The sequence below is a fragment of the Bos mutus genome, chromosome 15 (assembly GCF_027580195.1).
Source record: "Bos mutus isolate GX-2022 chromosome 15, NWIPB_WYAK_1.1, whole genome shotgun sequence".
Taxonomy (NCBI): Eukaryota; Metazoa; Chordata; class Mammalia; order Artiodactyla; family Bovidae; genus Bos; species Bos mutus.
The window spans coordinates 20,961,299-20,978,876 of NC_091631.1; the positions used below are offsets into that span (position 1 = coordinate 20,961,299).

The 17,578-nt window shown below is 42.0% G+C and overlaps 1 protein-coding gene across 3 annotated transcripts in view; it reads left to right on the forward strand.

Moving 5' to 3' along the window:
- The window catches only part of MPPED2 (metallophosphoesterase domain containing 2), a 210,770-nt gene that overhangs the window by 102,608 nt on the left and 90,584 nt on the right, over positions 1–17,578 (forward strand). For all 3 annotated transcript variants that reach the window (XM_070383626.1, XM_070383628.1, XM_070383627.1), the window contains exon 4: positions 5,604–5,829. In XM_070383626.1, the coding sequence (XP_070239727.1) occupies positions 5,604–5,829 (226 nt within the window). The remainder of the gene's footprint in view (positions 1–5,603; positions 5,830–17,578) is intronic.

Genomic DNA, 17,578 nt, shown 5'->3' on the forward strand with positions numbered 1-17,578 from the left:
TGGAGAATCCCAGGGACAGGGAAGCCTGGTGGGCTGCCGTCTCTGGGGTCGCACAGAGTCGGACACGACTGAAGCGACTTAACAGCAGCATTGACATTCAGGGAAGCTTTTGGTTGAGTATAGAAACAAAGGGAGGTTGCGATGGGTAAATTACTGTTTTTTTAAGTTTTATTCTTTTATTTATTTTTGGCTGCTCTGGGCCGCTGAGTGCAGACTTTCTCCAGTTGCGGTGAGCGGTGGCTTCTCTTCGTTGAGGTGCACGGGCTTTAGGTGCAGGGGCTTCAGTAGTTTGGCACGTGGGCTTTGTTGCTCCTCAGCTTGTGGGATCTTCCCAGACCAGGGGTCAAACCCATGTCTCCTGCATTGGCAGGTGGATTCTTAACCTGTGGGCCAGCAAGGAAGTCCAACATTGGGTAAATTCTGAATAGCCATTTATGCCTTAAGTTGCTGATTCTAATAGTAGGTTAGCCCATGAGGGTACACAAGCATGATAAGTAGGCCAGGAGTGAGAAGTAACAGAGAGTGAGGAGGTCTGCAATAGACTGGAGGTCAGAATTGCCTGATTTTTGATCTTCCAAAAGAAGCCAGAAACCCCGAATTTTTAGTGTGATACCTCCAGATTTCTAAATGTTAGTTCAACTAAGAAAATAAAACAATTGAGGACCAACTGTAATTCTCAGCTGAATTTGGCCTACCAGCTGCAAACTTCTGGAATCCTCTTTCCAGAAGTTTAGAAATAAAATGAAGACGTTTCTCAAAGAATAAATAATTCCAGGGATGGTTTAGGATTGCATTTGAGATGTGTGTGTGTAGGTTGTGTGTGTGAAGAGCTTGTTTTTATCTTCTTGGGGTGAGTAAACATAAACTTACTAAAGCGGGAGAAATATAATAAAGACATCCAAAATAGTATAGAGAGATGTCTGAAAAATTAAAGGGCCAGTGACAAGAAAAGCATTGAGGCCAATTATTAAAAAGATGAGAAGATGTAAAGGAGCAATTGGGAAATAAAGAGAGCCTATCTTGGGGCTGCTGCTGCTGCTGCTGCTAAGTCACTTCAGTTGTGTCCGACTCTGTGCAACCCCATAGACGGCAGCCCACCAGGCTCCCCCGTCCCTGGGATTCTCCAGGCAAGAACACTGGAGTGGGTTGCCGTTGCCTTCTCCAATGCATGAAAGTGAAAAGTGAAAGTGAAGTTGCTCAGTTGTGTCTGACTCTTATCGACCCCATGGACTGCAGCCTACCAGGCTCCTCCGTCCATGGGATTTTCCAGGCAAGAGTACTGGAGTGGGTTGCCATGGCCCTCTCCATCTTGGGGCTAGAGGATGTGTACTGTAAGCTAAGTGGGGAATCAAATGGAGCCTGGAACCTGGAAAAGTTTTGTGAGGGCTGCTTAAGGAATAGACAGTGGCAAGAGTGTAGGATAATTAGAATTGTGGAGTAGCAGTAAAGACCTAGCTTACTTCAGCTATCCTTTAGTTTTTTAAGTGAGCATCTATTTATATCATCTAGTGAGGTAATACAGATACAGTAGGAGATACAGTTTGCTTTTTTTTTTTTTTTTTTAGTTTCATATATGATATTTTACATGTTTCAATGCCATTCTCCCAAATCTTCCCACCCTCTCCCTCTCCCACAGAGTCCATAAGACTGTTCTATACATCAGTGTCTCTTTTGCTGTCTTGTACACAGGGTTATTGTTACCATCTTTCTAAATTCCATACATATGCGTTAGTATACTGTATTGGTGTTTCTCTTTCTGGCTTACTTCACTCTGTATAATAGGCTCCAGTTTCATCCACCTCATTAGAACTGATTCAAATGTATTCTTTTTAATGGCTGAGTAATACTCCATTGTGTAAATGTACCATAGCTTTCTTATCCATTCATCTGCTGATGGACATCTAGGTTGCTTCCATGTCCTAGCTATTATAAACAGTGCTTGGTGAACATTGGGGTACACGGGAGATACAGTTTTGAATAAGACTTAATTGCTGCCTCCAAGAACTTGTCTTACTTATTATCTGTAGCTCTAAACTGAACTGATAGATGGACTAGTTTCCCAAATTTCATTCATTCACTTGGTAGTCATCGCTTTGCCAAATCTTTGAATTTTCTATATGATTATTTGCTCAGTAGTTTTCTTTAAACCATCTCCTGTTTTATATACAAAAATAGAAAAATGAACATGGAAAAGATAGTAGAAAAACGAAGCCATATGTCATTACTTGCATTGGCATATTTTTTCAAACGTGCACTTTTAGAACATACAGAGCTACTTTACATTCTGTCAGAAATTCATCTCTATTTCACCTAAAATCATCTCGTATCTTACCAGTAAAACATATACCATGTCTTGGGAAGATAGAACTGGTTAGTTGGTAGAATCCTTTAGGTCATTCAAAGCAAGGCTTTTTCCACATTAGAATATCTGCATATGGCCTTGGATTTTTATTCAGGCAGGTCAACTTCGATGACCTGATCTGAATAAAATGGATAAAGGCAGGCACCTCTTTGTCTGACAATTTTAAAATAGTGCTATTTGAATACCAAGAAGGTTGGAGCTTGACTGCAGAGCCTTCCAAATTAATCTAGCCTGGAAAAAAAAAAATGAAAATGCCATCAAGTAACAGGAGATTTGTCAGCTGCCCTGCTTACACTTTTCATATAAAACATAAAGGTTGGCAGATTACAGATGAAAGGTCAGTTCAGCAAAAAAGAAAACATGTCAGACAATCTCATAACGTAGGTAACAGAGGATGGAAGTTGGAAACTACTATTGGATTCTCAGAAAGAGATGAGTTTGTTGGCAGTGTGTAAATATCACGACGATTTCCGCGGCTGTTCATTTTGGTGGCTATTTCTTTATGCTGAGTCTCCAAAATGTGATTTAAAAGATACTGAAGAGGCCTGTCTTCCTGAGAAAGATTTACTTTGCAGCAGTTTTATTTTTTTTCTTTCACTGATCTGAAGGGGAGAAATGTACTTCCTTCGGGTCGCCTTGTTTCCCAGTCTCACCCATCCCATCCCCAAAGCAATGCTCTAAAATGGAAAAAGCAAGAAGCCAAAGCCTCTTGCAAGAGCAGTGGTGCATAAAGACAGAGTTTGCAGTGAGTCCATCATCATGAATCATTAAAGGAGAACTGGCAGCTAAAGCATGACTCGTACAAATAGAGTTGCTCAAAGATTCAATCAGGTAGGACCTGCCTTGGAGCAGATTACTGTCCAGGAAAACATATCAGACTGTTCCAGCCTTGGGAGGCAGGTGGGTCCGGGGAGGTAGTATTGGGCCAGTGGGGTCACAGAGCCATGATGTTGAAGTAGTGGGGCGTCTCAAAAATTTCTATTGTGTACAGTGCTGGGAATTTTCAGACTCCTGAATACATCTTTTATCTGTATTTTAAGTGTAGGGCATTGTGCAAAATATCATCATTTTATCCAGGTAACTTGCAACATACATCACAATCTTATTGCCTTATGCTGCTGCTGCTGCTGCTAAGTCGCTTCAGTCGTGTCCGACTCTGTGCGACCCCATAGATGGCAGCCTACCAGACTCCCCTGTCCCTGGGATTCTCCAGGCAAGAACACTGGAGTGGGTTGCCATTTCCTTCTCCAATGCATGAAAGTGAAAAGTGAAAGTGAAGTCACTCAGTCGTGTTTGACTCTTCGAGACCCCATGGACTGTAGCCTACCAGGCTCCTCCATCCGTGGGATTTTCCAGGCAAGAGTACTGGAGTGGGTGCAAAATATCATCATTTTATCCAGGTAACTTGCAACATACATCACAATCTTACTGCCTTATATAAGCTCTGCATGTGTTTAAGAGAAGTTTCTTACTTTCTTTTTTTAATCTATTTGTTTGCTTATTGGCTGTGGTGGGTTTTCGTTGCTGTCCGTGGGCTTTCTCTAGTTGTAGTGAGTGGAATCTACTGTCCAGTTTGCAGTGGGTGGGCTTCTCATTGTGGTGACTTCCCTTACTGTGGCTCACAAGCTCTAGGGCGTTCGGACTTCAGTGGTTGTGGCACATGGGCTTAGTTGCCCGCTGCCATGTGTAATCCTCACGGACCAAGGATCGAACCCAGGTCTCCTGCATTGGCAAGCAGATTCTTAACCACCGGGCCACCAGGAATGTCCTTGAGAGGCTTCCTATTTTTTTGGAGCTCTTCACCGCAACCTTTTGAATAACTGAGGCCGAAGGCATGTCACACAGTTCTGTGGGCCTGTAGTCAAGGATATTCATCGATACTTAGCCACCACATTTTCAGTTTTATCTTCCTGCAGTATTATTTTCTGCCTGTTTTCATCTGTCTCATAAGTCTCCCCATTAGTCCACATTCTGTGTATCCAATTTTAATACTGTTTACAATTTGCATTGGTGAAATCCAACTGGACCTATGACAAAAACTTGCCCTCCCCCCCGAATATAATTCTGTCTCAGACTGTAAGTTTCATTAATTGATTCATTGACTCTGGCTTGCTGGTAAGGACGAATTCTTACAACAAATATATCCAATTCCTGCTAGTGGTAACTTTCATTCTTCCTGGAATAGCAGGAAACATTAATTTTGCATTGGACCCGGGAGTCTCAGGAAGCTGGAATTATAGGCACCGTCTTCCCACCCTTTTCCTCCTGAAAATAAAAATGAAATAAAATAAAATGAGCAGCTGCCCAGTGGTGAGGCTTGAGGGATGCGTAATGACAAAGAAGAGAAAAGGGCATTAATTTCAGGGTGGGGACAGCTGCCGGGCACTATCTCCCTTTGGATTTTGGTTCTTATAGCATCACGATGAGTTATTAATATGTATGATCTGTACTTTATTCAAACATTATAAATCTATGCAGAAGTCTGGTGTTTGGGTTTTCCTTTATAGCTTTCATTCTTCTTCCCAGAATTATCTCATTTTGATCGGGAAACTTTTGCATAAAAAGCACACACGGCGAACTCACATTTCCATACCATAAATATTAAAAGGGGGTTAAGCTTTACAGTTTCTTCTCCCATCCCAATGGGAGGAAAGTTAGCCTTCTAATCAGGGGGTCATTATTAATCTTTTTATTCACAAGCCAAAAGGTAAACTTTAACTTGCCATACAAAATTGTACTGTGTGCTTCCTTTGATTTATGCAAATTGTGAATTATGTATGCCTTGTCCTTTGTACTAAAGTGATACTAAAAATCTAGCAGTGAAAGGGGTTGTTACAAACAGTTGGTCAACTTATTTTTTAAGGATTAAAACCAAATCTAGACCTTTTTTAAGGCTTATGACTAAAGTACTCTTTGCTGGATGATTCTAAAGTATGAATCACAGTATGGATTTTTGACAGTGAATCTGCAGCAAACAGAAAAGGGAAATGGAACTAGAAAACTTAATGTCTCCTTAGTAGCTTTTAAGCTTCTGAGCGGCTTCCTGTCTCCCATTTATTGTCATTTTTGTTAGCATGAAGGAGTAGTCATAAATTTTGGTTCCCATGGAAATATAAAGGAATGTGTGATCTATTTCATTTGGGGATACTGTCTGATAATCACGCAGTCATGGCAGTTGTACTTCGTGATGGGAAATGAACGTGCTAATTGGTGCTCTTTTTTTTTTTTTTCCGTATTTCAGGAAACCTGCCGTATGAATATAAAATAGTGATTGCTGGGAATCATGAACTGACATTTGATAAGGAATTCATGGCAGACCTTGTTAAACAGGACTACTACCGTTTCCCCTCTGTGTCGAAATTGAAACCAGAGGACTTTGACAACGTTCAGTCCCTCCTGACGAACAGTATTTACTTACAAGACTCGGAGGTAACAGTGAAGGGATTCAGGATATATGGTGCACCTTGGTAAGTGTTCCTTCCAACAGTCTTCCCCTCTTATTTTTTTTGGCTCAATGCTGAGAAAGCATGGTGCCGGCTGAAGTGTCTTAACCCAAAAAAATAAAGGTGAAATGAAACCTTTATGCTGTGTTTCCAACAGAACACGAATTTTGGCACTGCTGCGAATTGTTCGTTGTGATGCAGATTTCTTTAGGCGAGATCAGTGGGGGCAGAGCTTTGGTACAGTAGATATGCGTCTGTTTGTGTGACAGGGGCTGCACGTGTGTCAATGGGACACAGAACAATTTGGGGGAGGGTCACAGTGTTACCCTTCATGCAGACTGAGCCACTCTGAACATTCCATCAGCCTTAGGTGATTCATTTCCTCCTTATGTTTTACATTGGAAACACTCATGAAATACCTTGCTTAGAGTTTCTCAACTCTTGCTACACATGAGAATCACCTGATCAACTCTGAAGAAATACAGATTTTGAAGCCATAACCACCCCCCCAAGATGCTGATTCTCCTTCTTGAGGTGGAGCCCAGTGACCTGTATTTTTAAAGCTCCCCAGGCAAGACTGATTAGAGAAGGGAATGGCAACCCACTCCAGTATCCTTGCCTGGAGAATCCCAGGGACAGAGGAACCTGGTGAGGTACAGTCTGTGAGGTCGCAGAGTCAGACAGGACTGAGCGACTAATACATACACACACACACACACACACACACACACACACACACACACAAGACACCCAGACAGTTTGCAAGTTACAGGTTAAGAGCTCAGTTCTAGAATTCTTGGTACTGCAATTCTCAGCTCTAGAAAAGCTGAAGCTGGTGCATATTCTTTGGGACCAGATAAGGAAGCATGTTGATCTTGGCTTCATCAACTGGCAGTTGTCTGGTTTTGAAGAGGTTAACTCATAGAGGATGAACCTCAGTTTCTGCATCTCTAAGACAGTGAAAATGATACCTACTTTAGAGGGTTATGGTGAGGATTAAATTGGCTGATGTTTGCAGTGAATTGAGAAGAGTATCTGGCGGTTTGCTTAGAGCAATATTAATAATTACCACTTTTCAGGCCTTAGCTCTGCCACTAAGTATTTATGTGAATTTAAGCAAGTCACTTAGGTTCTAGGGCCAGTTTTTGCATCTTTAAAATGGGAGTGTTAGATCAGAAAATCAGTAGTAGAGGAGTCTTGGATTTTTATTTATATGCTTTCTTACTTTTTGAGAGCCCTATGTATACATAGAGCACAAAAACTGACCTTTACTTATTCAACTTGGAAGAGTATCCTGGTCATGCCCTAGGAATTGTGAGTAAAGCTGGAAAACGATAGAGTGAATTCAGATTGGCCGCCTCACTCAACTTCCCAGGGCTTCCCAGGTGGCGCAGTTGTAAAGAATCTGCCTGCCAATGCAGGAGACATAAGAGATGCAAGTTCTATCCCTGAGTGGGAAAGGTCCCCTGGAGTAGGAAATGGCACTCCACTCCAGTATTCTTGCCTGGAAAATTGCATGGACAGAGGGGCCTGGTGGGCTACAGTCCATGGGGTCACAAAGAGTCAGACAGGACTGAGCATACACACACCCCTACTCAACAGTTTGGATTGTCCTCTGTAGAATAGAAAGTTGAGACATTTCCTGTAAGTTTTTTTTCTGGCTTTACTAGTTAGTATCCAGAAGGACTGATTGGTGGATACAGGAAGACTGTTAGTCGTTCAGTCATGTCCAACTCAGTTCGGATCTCGCTGAAGATTTTTTTGTTAAAATTAATATTCCCAGAACTGCTGTAATCTGAACATTGATTTAGGAATGCTTACATCAGTGTTTCTGTACAGGGACAACAGATTTCCCATTTCCACCGCTTATTCAGCTTTTGGGCTTGAACTTTTCCCTGAATACCTCCTTGCCTCTGTTTTCTCATCTCTAAAGTGGGAAGTAGCAATTTTACTTTTCTCTCATGGATGTCGTAAGTGAGTTAATGCACCCACAGCATGCAGAAGGCTTTCTGATGTAAGAATAAGCACTTGACAGGTGCTAGCTGTTACTGGCCTAGTGGGGTTGGTCTTTCCAGTTTACTTTGTATCTTTGTCCACCTTTGTACAAAGACTGTTGCACTGGGAGTCAGATGCGGTGGGGTCTAGCCTTAGTTCAGTCTCTGGTGACTGCGTGACAAATCCATCAACTTCTCTGTAAAACAGGGACAATGAAGTCTGCCCCACTTTCTCTCTGATGCCACCCACTTCAGTAGTCACCCAAATTAGAATATTCAAAGAGCATGTATTTGTGGACATGCTTGATTATTTTAATATTTTGTACAATTTTTAGCCTCTTTCATGATTAAGAATTTGATTGGAAGCAAATTTGGGGGGATTTGTACCAGAGCTGCTACTTTTATCCTGTCAGCAAAAAGGATTTTTCCATCCCTGGGATTCACAAGTAGGTGGATGCCTGCTTAGTAACCCATTAGATATTCCAACCCCCAAATAATGTGAATTTTTTTAACTTTTTATTTTATGTTAGAATATAGCCAATTAGCAACTTTGTGATAGTTTTACCTAGACAGCAAAGGGATTCAACTGTACCTATTTCTCCCCCAAACTACTCTCCTGTCCAGTTTGGCACATGACATTGAGCAGAGTTCCATGTGCCATATACTAAGACCTTGTTGGTTATCCATTTTAAATATAGTGGTGTGTATATGTCCATCTCGAACTCCCTAACTGTCCCTTCCCCCCGGTAACCATAAGTTCATTCTCTACGTCTGTGAGTCTGCTTCTGTTTTGTAAGTTAGAACTGATGTAAGTTTGATTTCCATGCTTTCCCAATGACTTTTCCAGAGGAAATATTAAGTTCTGATTTGCTGATACTGTTACTGCTTTTAATTTAAAACAGAAATCAAAATGAGAACCTTGATACTAAGGATTTCCATCATGTCACAGATTTCTCAAAAGTAATTGCCATCTGACCAGGGAGAGAGCTATTAACTCATTTACAAAATGTGAATTGTGACTCAGTTTTGCTCTGAACAAGGTATATTTGCTCATATTCATTCCATGCTTATAACTTGTAGCACCGCTGAAAGCTTCCTAAAGACCAGAGAGAATTAACGCAGTGTGTCCTGACTTACAATTTAGGAGGAATTTGTATGTGGAAAATAGCTTAAAACAATCCTGAGCCCTCGTGGGTGTTTGCAATTGGAGTGCACTGTGGTGCTTATTACATCTGCAAGGAAGAGGGTTTGGCTGTGGTTTGATGGGTCTGGGAAAATCCAGTGACCTACACTGAAGAAGTAAATGGGGTGCCTCGTCCTGGAAGAAAGGTGTTTCCTTGGAAGGAAGGCAAGAGTTGACTAGTTCCTGAGAGGAGGTAGGAGGGTGGGCGGTGGGAACCTTGCTCAGGAGGCCTTCTGCCGGATTCTGTGGCTTCTGTATCCTCCCTCACCTCATCATTTTTCTAGGAGTCTTAAAGAAAGGACTCGGGTGTGATGTATTGTCACAGGACTAACAGTGCAGTTAAAGCTATTCTTAATTTCTTCTATTACCTTTTTCTCTCCCTCTCTGGGGGACAGAAGAAGAGGGTATTGTGTGGCCTGATGGTTAGATCTGCCCAGGGCTCTGCTCTTGTTCAGCAAAGCTCATGGATTTCTTGTATCCCTCATGTTGTTCTTTGCCACCGAGATGGTTCCTAATCTCTTATGATCACTTTCAGCTCTTGTACGTCTTTTCCAAATGCTGATCAGAGGAGACAAAATTCTAATTTGTCAGGTATCGGCCACTGTGCTGTTGTCTGGCCAGGATGGAGGAGAGGTGGCATTTTGAAATCATTCTTGTATTTTTGGTTACTGGATCTGTAGCCAGCATTTTAGTGCTAGCAGATTTCAATAAATTCACTCATGGGACTTGGTATTTAAAAATTGACTAGCCTCTTCTTTATTTTTTTTAATTTCAGTTGTTCTTTTGCTACCAAGATGCTTATATATTTTAAAAAAAGAAAAAGAAAAAAATCTGGGTATAAACGGATCAGTAGCCAAGCTGCAAAGAGTAAAAAGTCTATCTTGCTCTGACCTGAGCATGGCAGTTGTATTGTTCGGCAGTGTACCTTGTTCCCCTCCTGAACAGAAATGCAGAGCTAGTCTCCTGTGGCTTTTAATGAAAATGAGTGGGGCTTTCCAATGTCCAGGAATTTGATCTCTATGCTGCCCAAGGGTCAGGAACAAAGAGCACACTTTTTCATGTTAGAGTAGACCCAGGTGTAATTTGTCAGATTTAGTAACTGTGGAGGAAGTGCCTTAACTTCTGCAGCCAGAAAATTAGATGGAGTCCCAGGCAGCATAATTTTAAAATGGTTGAAACAGCAAGAGAAAGCCCATCAAGCTGTGTTTTCAAAGGAAGTGTGAGCAGGATGTATTTTCTCCCTTCTTCTCTCCCCCTCATTTTGGATCATCAATATGTTGAGTTCGTCCATGCCTTTAAATGTAATTTTCTCAGTGTTTTTCAAAGTGGGAGTTAAGTGTTGATTCAACTCTCTGCCGCATTTATACATAATTGTGTTTGCACACAAACAGCTACAAGGTTGCTCACGTTTCCTTGTTCTGATCAGCACCATGGTACTTTACCCAGTCAGAAGAGCTTCAGATGTTTTTGTTTCCAATTATAAGTTTTGTGATGCCTCATGTATTTTGCTGACAGTCTTCAAGTTCTGGCAATAGCGAACAAATTAACAGCAGATACTGAGTGAGAGGATTAGAAAACCAATGGGCAACTCATATGATAGAATTCAGATACAGGGATGAGTGGAATGGGCTCATTTATTTTATTTTCATAGTCATACTTTGTAATTAACTCAGGCCAAAAAAAAAAGAAAGAAAGAAACATCTCTACATTCAAGAGGAAAGTCCGTGGACGCTAAAGAACAGCAATGTAGGAACAATATTTTTTCTGTACCACCGTCTCGAGGATTCCAGCTTTTATTCAGGAGGGTTCAGGAAGGTCTTGGCACAGAAGAAGGTCTGTGTATGTGTGTTAAACAAATATGCACTCTGCTTCTACACGATTCTGTTTAAAGGCCCAGGCTAACATTTCATTTTTCTTGGCCCCAGGCCCGTGGACTCTCCCATTCTGAAACCTATGGCGGGTCTGCCCAGCTCTAGAGTTTCAGGCTCTGTTTACATTTTCGCCTGCTTCAGAATGCAGCTGACTTGCTCTTAAAGCTGCACGGGATCAGATTCACTTCTGGTTTAACAACCGCCTTGTTTATTTGGAAAAGGAGAAAGCAACACCAGTCCCCTGGCTTCCTACCTCCCATCAGAGGCCACGTCAGTAAATACCATGGCAGAAGCTGGTGTATGTGGAGTTTGGGATGTTGGATCTAACTCGTGCCTCTCTGCCCGCTGGGTCCAAATCTTTAAAACCTGTCGTGTGCTTTTATGGGTTATATAAGCGAATGTGGAAGGAGATATTTATGTGTTCTTGGGCAATCATTTTTGCTTAGTATCGGCATTGGGCATGATTTAAATTTTTACCTGCAAATTCTGAGAGACCAACTCAATTAGCCAACAATGATAAACATATTTGGATGGTATATTTCACTTAGGGAACTTTCATATGTGTTCATTTGGGCTTCAAAACAATTCTAAATAGTTAAAATTTTAAAAAAGTTTAAAACACAAAGGGTGTATATTAATAATTATTAACAATAGCCAGCTTTTGCAAGTGCTAGTATGTCATGACGGTGTTTGGCAGAGAAGGTGACGGGCCCAAAGTTAGTCTGGGAGAGACAGGGCTAGAATCAGGTCTTGCCTGGTGGCTTTGGCAGTAAAGAATCTGCCTGCAATACAGAGCGAACCCGGAGACTTGGGTTCGATCCCTGGGTCAAGAAGATCCCCTGGAGAAGGAAATGGCAACTCACTGTAGTGATCTTGCCTGGAGAATTCCATGGACAGAGGCGCCTGGCGGGCTACAGTGCACGGGCTGCAAAAAGTTGAACACGACTGAGTGACTAACACACACACAAACACACACACACGCACGCACACACAACACTAGAATCCAGTGTTACTTTGAGGAGCTCTCGAGGCTGAGGGAGAGTATCCTAGTAACCGCAGATGTCACGCTACTCCTTGACCTGAGGCAACTCAGGGTGTGGCCACGTGGAAGTCTTGACTGTTCCATCTGGTTGTAAAAAAGGACACACACAGATCCAGGCCAGTCCTTCCAGGAGCTCTCAGGCTTCAGTGGGGAGGTGTTTGAGGGGGGACAATGGGAATGTTGAGAGAACAGAAGAAAAGAATAATCCAGCCTCTTTTGCATGATATGCTGCAGAATCTAGGGTTTAAAAAATGGGAACCTATACGGCAGTCCATCCTAAAGGAAATCAGTCCTGAATATTCATTGGAAGGACTGATGTTGAAGCTGAAACTCCAATACTTTGGCCACCTGATGCAAAGAACTGACTTTTAGAAAAGACCCTGAAGCTGGGAAGGATTGAAGGCGAGAGGAGAAGGGGACAACAGAGGATGAGATGGTTGGATGGCATCACTGACTCAATGGACATGAGTTTGAGTGAACTCTGGGAGTTGGTGATGGACAGGGAAGCCTGGCGTGCTGCAGTCCGTGGGATCGCAAAGAGTCGGACACAACTGAGCAGCTGAACTGAACTGAATACCTCAGTGTGTCGTAAGACGTGGGCCAGTTCCTCTGGTCCTTCTGCTTCATGGTGACAACTTCCATCTCCTTTGCTGAGAAGCTACTGAGAGAGACAGCAGCCCTGGGCACATGCACCAAGAAGGAAGTGCTGGCCGAGTGTCCCCACTGAAGTTGGGGTCGCATGGACCCATGCACTGTGCTCCTGGCAGACTTGGACTTCCACATTGAGACCCTGGCGCTGGCTACTGGGCATTCTTTCATTTTCTCATGTCACACTGACAGGCTCCTTTTTAACCCAGAGTTGTTGGGGTGGATAGAAGGAGATGATACAGTGGCCGTAAGTGCCATGAGGGCAGGGGCCTCCATGCCTACCCTGGAGCCTGGCACACAGTGGATGCTCAGTCCGTTTCTGCTAAATGAATGAATGAGTGTGGCGGTGGTAGAGATGTGTATGTGGCTCCTGGACTGTAGGTCTACACTTACGAGACACTCAGTTGCAAAAGAAAATATTTCTAAGACAAGATCAAGCATTGCCATGAATCTGCAAGGACCGCTAGAGATGGTAGAACAAAGTGGAGCTAAAGAAAGTGCTAACCTATGTCCATGAGCTCTTCATGGACACATCTAGATCTTTCCCAAACGTTCAAAAAGTAGAGTGCATAAAATCTTTCCAGGTGAGCGTGGTCTCATGAAGGTGAGGGAGGGGAGTGGTGAGACAGACCTTGAAGGCAGTGAGAACTTTTGAAGACAGGCTCCAACAGTATTTTTAAACTCTCAGTTGACAGTTCTTTACTTCATTTGCCTTATCGCCATGCTCTGGGTAGCTACAGAAGTTTCTTTTAGATTTGGAGACTTATCTTTTTAAGCTATAGTAAAAGCAACCAGCATAAAGTGTGAGTTTGGCCAGAAGCTGAACCAAGTGGGCCTTCAGAATGTCCTTTGGACATTAGAAACCAGTTATTGAACATATGACATTTCTTGATGGTTGCGTTCTCAATGGCTGAATTCTTAGAGTTGAATTAAAGCCGTATAGATTCTGTACCATTTATTTTCAAGCTATGTTACAAACATGTATTCCTTATTTAATCCTTTGAGTTGTAAGTGTAACATGAATTTCTCCAGATATTACCAGACACTGAGCCCACTGGGGTCCCTTGGACAGTTGCGACACATGTTTGCCTGGTTCCATGCTCCGCCTTCCTGCACTTCCTGCATACCTTTCCCCTGTACTTCAGGTGTGCCCATGAGTAAGTCCAAGTAACTGTGCGGGTTCCTTTAGCCCTCCTGAGGATGAGAGTGAATGGGCTTTGGAGTCCAGCTAGGAAGCTGCCCCTTCTACCCAGTTCTTTCTTTTTGCCAGGTACAGGGGCCTCCCAGGTGGCACTAGGGGTAAGGAACCCGCCTGCCAATGCAGGTTAGACATAAGGGACTCGGGTTCGATCTCTGGGTCAGGAAGATCCCGTGGAGGAGGGCATGGCAACCTACTCCAATGTTCTTGCCTAGAGAATCCCAGGGACAGAGGAGCCTGGCGGGCTATAGCCCATGGGGTCACGAAGAATCCGACGTGACTTAATGACTGAGCATTGCTCAGGTGGTCCATTTGCCCTTTCTAATGCATCTGCCCCATTGCCAGAGTTGTTTCACAACGGAATCATGGTAATCAAAGCCATGCTGTGTTCTGGGAGAGGCCCTCTGCCTTTTGCATAACTTCTGCGTATCCCATTTCACAGATGAAACTGGCTCAGAGATGAAGCGACTAACTTAAGGAGGGAACTGAGATCTACATGATAAAACTGAGACACGAGTTGTTAGGCTGTGTCTGTAAGAAGGCCGTACAGGCATGTCGTGTGGCCTCCCAAGGAGTCACCTGTACACCTGTGGGAGCTTGTTGGGGATAGGCAAAAAGATGCTGTGTTCAGGGACATCCCTCTGACAGTGAAGGGTTTGTTGAACCTGGGCTGAGTTCCTCTTGTTGATCCCCTCTTCCCTTAAACCATTAGTTCTTCAGGTTAGCAAACTGCCAGCTGGACCTCCCCATCGGAGAGATACACCCTGAAAGGTCTGATTCCCAAATTGGACACAGCTTAAACAGCTGCAGCTGTGTTCTACCTACTGACGGGAGAAGCGGGGAGTGTGTAGAGACTGTGGCCTTTAGAAGCAGCTGTCTGCAGCAAGCTTGTGTCTCGGTTTTATCACTGTAGAACTCACCTCATTAAGCCAATCGTTTCATCTCTGAGCCACAGTGTCATCTGTAAAATGGGTATGCAGAGAACCGTAACTACTGTTTCTTGAGCATCACTCACGTATAGGTATTTTACATAAAATAGTTTTTAAGCCTCAACTGTCATCCTGTAAAGGAAGTAATATTACCCACCATTTGGGAGTTGATAAAAATTGAAGTTTTATGATGAAAATAGAAAAGCTAAATACTACAGAAAGATACTCATTTCCTTAACAGCAAAACTGGAAGTCTAACCCCAAAGCCTTTATTTTTTTCACTGCTCCATGTATGTTTCATGGTATTAAAATTCGATTATGTATGTTACGCTCCTGGCACTCAGTAAATCCACAATAATTACGATTTTCTTCCCTGGGAGGTAGTATCGATAGTGTGTAGTTTTGTGATGGCTACTTTTATTTATTTGTCAGCTTTCTTTTTTATTATGATATACCAGAGTAGAAGGGAAGAAGCAAAAATGGACAGAAATGAAGTGAATAGGAAATTTAGTCTAGGAAAATAGTCACCCTGTATGTGTATGTGTGTGAGGCAGGGGAGAGAATTTTTAAAAGTAAACATTGTGCAGTATTTTTTGCACAACAAGTTACTAATGATCTGGATAAGTATAAACCATTTAGGAAAGGAACCCCGTATATTGGCAGCATGTGGTCAAAGGATGTGGAAGAGTAAATAGATGTCTGTTAAATGAAGACGATGGGGGTGTTTAAGGTCACTTACATGGAGCGTCATTTTAAATGTATGAGTAACGTTGGGTACTGCGTTTTCACCCAGAAAAAATAAAGGTGATCTTGGATGGGAACTATAAATTGAACGTGGAATGTTCCGTGAGGGTTCCTGAAACAGGAAGTTAGTGGCACACTTTGAAAGCCTCTGGGTTAGCAGAATGTGTCTGCATTCCATAAAGAGCAGAAAAAATGAGTTGCAAACCTGCTTTAATTCAGGAGGAGATACAGGAAGACTGTTTTTCATGAATATTAGAAAAGATCCGCTTGGTTAAAGTGTAAATATAATTACTGTGACTAAAGTGTCTAAGTATGAAGTTTGCAACAAAAAAATGAAAAATAAATGAAGAGAAGCACCTGGTTTATAAAAGCCTAATGTCTGGCATGGTGGATTTTGGATGGATCTCTATTTTTTTTTAAGTGGTGCTAAAATTTCATAGAACCTACAGTAAATCGGCATTGAAGACTAAGTAAAACCAATGCTAAGTGTGTAAAGGGGGAAAAAATCAGAGCTGACAGACTGATTTTCCATTTTCTCCCCTAATTTGTTATCAGTTTCTTTTACATATGATGTACAAAATAACGGCACATAAAAAGAAATGCCTCTGATGCCTGTCTGGCTTCATAAATGGAGATGACTATTTCTCTCACTACATTTCAAGCTGCTGTATGTATTGAAATGATGGGACAAATCAGTCCTAACTCTGAATCCACTAAGGAGTGCTGACTTTCAATGCCAAACAAGGCTTTACAAGCAATGGGAAGTAGCTTGGAGCACCATGATTCCAGAAACAGGGTTATCAAAGACAGAAACTATGGGGGAAAAGCTTTTATTGTCTTAATGCTTTAAAAGTCCAGCCCCTCCAGCTTGGATGGCAGGAGACTTTGGGAGAGAATGGATACATGTATGTGTATGGCTGAGTTGAAACTGTCACATTATTAATCAGCTATACTCTGATATAAAGGACTTCCCAGGTGGCTCATTGGTAAATAATCTGCCTGCAATGCAGGAGACATGTGTTCAATCCCTGGGTCGGGAGGATCCCCTGGAGAAGGAAATAGCAACCCACTCCAGTATTCTTGCCTGGAGAATCCCATGAACAGAGGAGCCTGACAGTCCATAGGGTCACAAAGAGTTGGACATGACTGAAGTGACTGAACACTCATTCATGCCAGAAGAAAATAAAAGGTTTTTGTAAAAAAAAAATCAGTTGATCAAAAAATAAAATAAAAATGGCCAGCTTCTTAAATCACTAGTTGTAATTGGGGCCTCTATTCTGAATCAAGGATCAGTAGAAGAAAACTGTCTTGCTTTGATCTTTTCAAAACAAAGTAAAAGATGCTGCATTAAAACCTAATCAGAATTGTTGGAGGTAAAACTATTAATAGTTGAAAATAAGCTGTTGGGCTATTATCAGCCAATCCCTACTTTTCTTTTTTCTTTTTGGGTGTTATGACTTAAGGAGAAAATTTGTGGAAAGGATATCTGTTAAAGAAATTCAATCTGTTAGTTTTGTTTTTGCATTATTTAAATAAATTAATACATAGGAAGCTCTTGAGATTGAGGATTTTAAGCTGTGCTTATGATGCCTTTGTTACTAAACATTTTTTAATGCTTACCGTTTTTCAGAGTGAAACGGCCAAGACTTAATTTTTTTTTTACCTCAATTCTGTCTGTCTCTTGAAAAAATGTCATAATTCTGTAAGAAGTACTTACCTGTAGGTCCAACAGAATGAATAAGAAAGACAGGAGACCTAAGTGTGTATGTATAATGCTGGCCCTGACCTTTGTGCTTCTAAACAGCTTTTCCTGAAGGCAAATTCTGTGTGGTTTGCTGGCTTACAAAGCAGCTTCGGAGGCAGGCCCAGGAGAGGTGAGGGAATTTTCAGAGTATTGACTGTCTGCCTGCATTCAAACACACCATGTGTGCAGTTCAGTACTACTTGTAAAGGGAAAACCTAATATTAAGGAGGGTATTGGTTTTTAAGGTTATTTGCTCTAGAAATTACCTCTGTAGAGTTTGAACTATGTTCTGAAAAGTCTGAAAGGAACAGGATCATTTCTTTGGAAATTTTGGAAGTTTGTCTAGCTTGTAAACTCATAAGCCTTCCCTAAAGTCAGTTCTGAGGTTTTGTAACTGTTGATATTTATGATTTTCATTAT